This window comes from Cibotium barometz, chromosome 28, assembly GCF_041138505.1.
Source record: "Cibotium barometz isolate CiBa-2024 chromosome 28, ASM4113850v1, whole genome shotgun sequence".
NCBI classification, from domain to species: domain Eukaryota; kingdom Viridiplantae; phylum Streptophyta; class Polypodiopsida; order Cyatheales; family Cibotiaceae; genus Cibotium; species Cibotium barometz.
This window is the reverse complement of record NC_141073.1, coordinates 6,888,347-6,895,367: the sequence shown is the minus strand read 5'-3', so window position 1 is coordinate 6,895,367 and position 7,021 is coordinate 6,888,347. Positions and strand designations below refer to the sequence as shown.

Below are 7,021 nucleotides of genomic sequence, written 5' to 3'. Positions count from 1 at the left end.
GGGCTGTCCAAAAATTACAGCTTATACAAAGTGATGTATGTGGTCCTATGAGGACACACCTTCTATTGGGGGACACCTTTATTTTGTGAGTCATGACTTTCATTGATGACTACTCCATGCATGCCTAGGTTTATCCCTTGAAGCAAAAGTCAAAGGTTTTTACATGCTTTAGACACTTTCTTTCTATGGCTGAAAATGTGTCTGCATGCAAAGTTGGTACCCTTCATACAGATCAAGGGGGGGGAGTATATGTCGAAAGAGTTTACTGCATATATGTATGAGAGAGGCATAAAACACCAATGTACGGTGCCTTACACACCGCAACAAAATGGTGTGGCAGAGAGGAAAAACAGATCTCTTATTATGGAGATGGCATGTTGCATGGTGAAAGGGTAAGATTTGCCTAACAATTTTTGGATGGAGGCCGTTATGTGTGCACTTATGTGCTCAACAGGCACCCCACCAAAGCCTTGCAGACATTGATGCCTTATGAAGCTTGGAATGGCAGGAAGCCCTCAGTGGCTCACATGCGTGTGTTTGGGTATCTTGCTTATGCTCTTGTGCCTCAGCAACACCCCAATAAGCTTGATGATGATAAGGCGATAAAATGCATTTTTGTGGGGTATAGTTCAGAAAGCAAGGGGCATAGACTCTACCCAACTACAAAGCGGATTTTGGTGAGTAGAGATGTGGGTTTTGTGGAAAACTCAGTTCAGCCCATGCTTTCATGCAAAAAACAGCAAGTTGTATACTCACAGGATCTCTTTGATAACCTTTTTCCCTTGTACAATCTGGGACAGCCACATGTGGAGAATTCTGGTGCTCAACGGAGTGCTGAAATTCATCCCCCAATAGCTGCAAATCAGCCCGCTTTGGCTGAGATTCAGCCCATTTTACAACCTGTAGATCAGGCCTTAGATGAGGCTATTGTGGATGATGCAGTGAATGAGGAATAAACAACCATTTAAGCATCCAAACGGGTGCCAATAATAGCAAGATCACATTTCCTCTATCCAACAGGACACATCATGCATATAGATATTATGTGGATTGTTCTCTCATTGCCATCACTTGCAATGACGAGAAACCTGTTTCCTTTGAGGAAGCACAGGAAGATGATCAATGGATGCATGCCATGCGAGATGAGTACAACTCAATCCTCAAGAAAGTCACTTGGTATTTGGCTGATTTGTCTCATGGCAAGAAATCCATTGGTACGAAGTGGGTTTACAAGCTCAAGCGTAAGGCAAATGGTAGCATTAATGTGACCGCTACAAGGTGAGGCTTATTGCAAAGAGTTATGATCAGTAGAAGGGCATCGATTATGATGACACCTTTGCTCCCACTTCTCGTATACTACCATTAGGAATATTATTGCCATGGTTGTACATCATGGATGGAATGTGCATCTGCTGGATATTAAAACCGCCTTCTTGAACGGTGATTTGCATGAGGAGATTTATGTATCTCAGCCTAGTGGTTTTGTTTAGAAGGGTCAAGAGAACAAAGTGTGTAGGTTATGCAAAGCTTTGTATGGCCTTAAGCAGGCTCCAAGAGCATGGTACGAGAAGATACATGCATACTTGGTTGCACATGGGTTTTGTAACATTCCCACAAAGAGCACCGGTGCTCCATGTTAGAAAGACAAAAGAAAATCTATTGGTCATCGTATTATATGTTGATATGACATACTACTCATAGGCCCCAATGTTGAGAAAACTTCAACCTTTAAGGCTGAATTACAGGCTTCTTTTGAGATGTTAGATTTGGGCCCATTGCATTATTGCTATTTGGGCATTCAGTTCTCACACCATGATGATGGGATTGTCTTGATACAATCAAAGTTTATACAGAGACTGCTCAAAAGGTTTAGTCTTGATGATTGTAAGCCTACAGCTACACCAATTGAGATAGGTGCCAGGCTTAGCATTCAAGATTTTGGTGAACCTTTTGATTAGACACTATATTGCCAAGCAATTGGATGCTTGATCTACTTATGCAACACGCAGCCAGACATTCAATATGGGGTCTCACAGTTGACTAGATTCATGCATAGCCCAAGTACTAGGCATTGGCAAGTTGTCAAATTAGGCTGGATGTTATGACACACGAGTGTCCACTAGCGGCTTTTTCTTTCGTCTTGGTGATTCATATGTATCATGGCTCAACAATAAGCAACTAACAGTGGCCACTTCAAGCTGTCAAGCTAAGTATAGGGCAGCTTTTATAGCGACAATTGAGTGTGTATGGCTCCGACGCCTTTTGGTTGATATGAGTGTTGGACAACTTGCATCTTTACTGACAATCAAAGCACATTGGCAGTTACCAAGAACCCAGTGTTTCATCCTCGTACTAAGCACATTGAGGAGCATTATCATTATGTCAGGGAGAGACTCTCTGTAGGAGAGATCAGCTTGGTCTATGTATCTACACATGACAATGTGGCACATTTGTTCACGAAGACTTCCTTGTGAAAAGTTCAAAGCTTTTCGCAAAGTTTTGGGCTTAATGCCTTTTGGGGATTAATCAGCCATACCCCTGTACATGTTCATATCATCACTCCAGGGGGGTTTCTAGACATCTATGTCATGGGCAGTGGTGTGTGAACGCTCTACGACCAGCCGGGACACTTTTTCTCTCCTTAGGAGGTTTTTTCTCCATGCATAGGAACACCCTCTTAGCCACTTATGGGAGTGTGTCTCCTTATCATTTGGAGTACTTATCCTTGTACTTGGTCTGATGTATATGGCTTTGTGGAGTGGGTGGAGAAACTAGCGGGCAATGGAGAGCTTATGGACGACGTTGCTTGGTTGCTACCAAGTTAAAGCCGGCTCCTTCAAGGAGCTAGGAGCCTAGGGCTCCAAGCTAAGGAGCCCTAAGAGGCTCCTTTGGGGGGCTCTAAAGGGGCCTAACCTAGCCCACAAAGAGAGAGAGTGAGAACTCGACTTGCTACTGTCCGAGGAAAAACAAGAGAGAGAACTCCACGTGTGCAGTCTCTCATACCAAACATTGGGATCACCTGTAAATTAGAGTTAGCAACATATAACAATAGCAATTGTGAGCAAGCTTGAGAGGCACACAACTCAAAAGATAAGTGTACGCTACACCAAGTACAAGGATAAGTACTCCAAATGATAAGGACACACACTCCCTTAAGTGGCTAAGAGGGTGTTCCTATGCACGGGGGGAAAAACCTCCTAACGAAAAAGTGCCCTAGTTGGTCCTAGAGTGTTCACACACCACTACCCATGACAGATGTCTACACAATTTGACTAATTTTCCTAGCATGATTAGTAGGACTTTTGAAGTTTTTCCTCTTTAGCTGGACCAGATATTTGGTTTGAGACCTTCATGGTCTTCATATTGTGTATTTGATCTTATAGGACATCTTAGCCTTCCATAGACGTTAATATAATTTTCTTTCTTTCTCTCTCGGATTCTTGATTTTGTGACTCAAAAGTAATTTAAGGACCACAATTCTGTTAGTGCAAGATAATATTAAAGAACAAGACCCCAAGGTTGAATTCTGTGGCTACAATAACCTCACTACACTTTCAGAACTACCAAACCCAGAAACAGAGAAAACAATACTGGTCTTCTCCCTGAATCTGCTGAATCCACTACTGATTTGCAAGGCTCTAAAGATGCTCCCTCCAATTGGCTGAGGGCTGAGACAGCTGAATGCACAAATGAGCACTTAAGCCCCGTTATACAGGGAAGAACTATTTAAGTCCAAATTTATTGTAGCCGCTTTTGTCCTTTTCCCCTATTTTGCACTTAAAAAGTTTCCGCTATGCACCAATTTTCATTGCCTAGACTGCTGCAAATAGAGTATGTTTTGAAAGAGACCTCCACCAGAGTAAGTCCTCATCACAACCTCTAGACAACTAGACTCTCTCATTCTTCTGCCCCATCTCTACCATTTCCCATATTCTTAAGATCTTATCTTTTAGCCTATGTGCACGAGTGCTCAATACTTTATCTGTGTTAAAATTGAAATTAAGAGACCACACCTTTACTGCTACATCATTTTTGGCACCCTTGATCCGTGCACGGTGAACCTGAGCAATTACACAGAACTTAGCATGGAATGCAGATAGCTTTCATCCTTTGTTATTTTTAACCATCACAAAAACTTATTCCTTATCTCGATTGGGAAACCAACCACATTGAATTTTTAATAAACACAGACATAAACCTGGGCCACAGATGCAGAACCAATTGGGTTTGTATGAAACTCCTGAAATAACTCTTCAGTTGTCAGGCCCAACTCCTGCTCGAGAACACACTTCACAATAGAAAATGGTGTTGCAGGTGCAGCATCACAAAGAGTCACCAACTTCCTCACCCAAGCATCAGGAGCCAAGTCTGGTTTACCTATCAGCTGGGCTACCTGAATGCAATGATGACCAGGACATCAATTCCCATGATTTTTCCCATACATAGAAAACATGCATACATACACACATACACAGATGTACATATACACTCATACATAATTTCCTACATACATACACCCACACACACACACACATAATACATGTGTGTGCAAACGTACATACATATGTACATATGTGCATAAGTAAAATAGACAGACAATACATACAAACATATATTAAAAAATACATGCACACATACACATACATATTGTGCACACACACACACATACATGTACATTTTTTTTTCTAAGTATAGAATGAAACCTTTAGAAAGAAACCTCCAAGTTCGGAACACAAGAAATACACTTTGTCAGCTGCCCATTCATGTTGATCTTCCCAAACTTTCTGTTGTGCTTCCTTGCTGAGAAACTGGGTACGCAATTGACAAAGCTGGTTCATAATAAACTTTAAGTGAGATTATAGGAGCTTTTATTTTTAAGGATTCCTTCATGTAATTAAGCAATAATTAATATCACTATAAGTAAATGGCCATGATGCTGGATAAATGTATACACACGTTGGTGTTTCTCCCCCTTTTTTTTCATTTCATTTTCAGTTCTTCCATGGGACCATATGGTCTCATAGACCCTTGGGGTCTTCCATAGACGTTAATATAACACACACTCTCTCAGACTGTCAATCTCTAACTGATGTAACACACACACACACACACAACATATGCGTGTATGAAGATGCATGTACGTAAATACAAGCAGAGACTGAACAAAAGGTTGAAAAATACATAGAAAACATGAAATTAAAAAATGGATGAAAGGTATGATTGGCTGCACGGGAGGTCTCACCTTGTAGCTTGTATAGACGGAGATGGAACGTATCCAGAACTGCACAGTTCTGTCCAGGGGTTTTTGCTTTTTGATCCATGTTTGATGGAGGGCGTCAAGACGGACAGACCTTTTCTTCTCATTAAGGACTTGGCCTGCCCAGTGTTTCGCATGATCCTCGAGCCAAACAGCAAGATGCAGGCCCGCTGCCCTACTTCGAAGCTGCTTTCTCTGCTGCAGATTCACCATGACAAAGCTCAGCCCCCCCCCCCCCCCCCCCCAAAAAAAAAAAAAGTAGTACCTCTGTGCAAAGTAAAATGCACCCTCGCATTCAAAAACCACGGAGAATTCTCTCTGCTGGGCGAAGTGGGTTCCCAATTATACTCATAATTGTGACAAAACAGGGTTGCTTGGAGCAAAACTCTTGGTTTTCACCAAGAAGCAAATCCATGAAAGTTGCCAATAATGCATGTAGTGGATATGGAGCTGCAAATTCTGTGTGTTAATGGGCGAAATGGGTTGCCAAATATAGGTAGGGTTGCACAGAACATGAAGCTCTTTATCTTGGAGTACTGATCAGAGATGAATAGCATTGATTAGAGATGGCAGACCTAGAAATTTATGATACATAGAACTGCTCAATCAAGGAGCCTTACAAACAACAAAATGGCTTCTTTTTGACTGCTCCACATTCAGTTTTCAACCATTTGCCATTGAAGACAGTTTTCGTGGTGCAGCTGCCCCTGTTTTTGATTGGCTGGTTTGAAATTGAAAAAAAAAACTTGCTTTTTTTTTTTCCCTCTCCTTAGGCCGGATTCACAAGCGTCCGCGGACAATAATTACTTCAAAAAGTGATGTCCTTCACTTTTTTAGGCGAACACAAATCCATGCCTCCGACGTCCAAAAGATTTTGGTGTTACAGGAGACAACTTGATTGTTATAAGTTCCAATTGTTTATATAATTAATGCTCTCTTGTTTGAAAAAATAAGTGGATGAATTGTTGGATATCAATGCTTCAATCTCATATTGTAGCCATGGTTAAGTAGCCCAAGTGCCCGGCATCCCCATATTCACACGAGAAGGTGGTCTACGAGGCCACATGGTTGAGAGATAGCTTGGATTAGATTTAGTACCTTGCCAAATAGGAGTCGATAGACTTTACTCTTGGACACTTTGTCCTAACATTGTGGGGCCCAAACGGGGCCCAAGATGAGCTTGGATGGTCACGGCCCATGGGAGGTGGGGTAACTACTACACAATATCTAGTACATCTTCATGGGCCAAGTCTACAACACCACGGATGGTGGCACTGGCTATGACCACAAACCTATGTGGTCATGCCATCCCACCCTGCGTATACATATATGTAGATACACGGCCACACAGCCTCTTCTCCACACAATTCATCAGTCGTCATTGTGAGTTTACTCCCTAGCTTCCACTAGCATATAGCCTCCATCTGAGCAATTCCTGATTAGACATCGAAGCTCCTTTCACACAGGAGCACACGGGTGGGGATTTGTCATCTGCTATATCACTTCAGTAATATAGTATTCTTCTCTATTTTTGTTATCGTGCAATTCGAGTTTTAAAGTTTTGTGTTGTGAAAGATTCTACTTCTTGTGAGTGTTCTCTTGTATACACAGTACGTTGTATCCTCTTACATGAATTAATAAATCATTATCAAAAGTTGAATCGTGATTAAATCATAGGATAATTAAACTAAATGACTCTTAAATTTTATAGATAAATAGACTCATTTTCAACTAAACCGAACTGGATGTGTGTGTGTGTGTGTG

General features: G+C 41.6%; 1 protein-coding gene across 6 annotated transcripts in view; it reads right to left on the bottom strand.

Moving 5' to 3' along the window:
- The window catches only part of LOC147622433 (uncharacterized), a 17,619-nt gene extending 11,688 nt beyond the window's left edge, over positions 1–5,931 (bottom strand). For 2 of the 6 annotated variants that reach the window (XM_086821994.1, XM_086821995.1), the window contains exons 1-2: positions 5,243–5,927; positions 4,704–4,829 (exon numbers count right to left, since the gene is read on the bottom strand). In XM_086821994.1, the coding sequence (XP_086678120.1) occupies positions 4,704–4,829; positions 5,243–5,470 (354 nt within the window). In that variant the 5' untranslated portion in view covers positions 5,471–5,927. Of the gene's footprint in view, positions 1–4,013; positions 4,062–4,198; positions 4,394–4,703; positions 4,885–5,242 lie in introns of all 6 variants that reach the window. The other 4 variants (XM_086821990.1, XM_086821993.1, XM_086821992.1 and 1 more) reach the window with 4 other exon arrangements.
- Between the last annotated feature and the right edge of the window lie 1,090 nt (positions 5,932–7,021).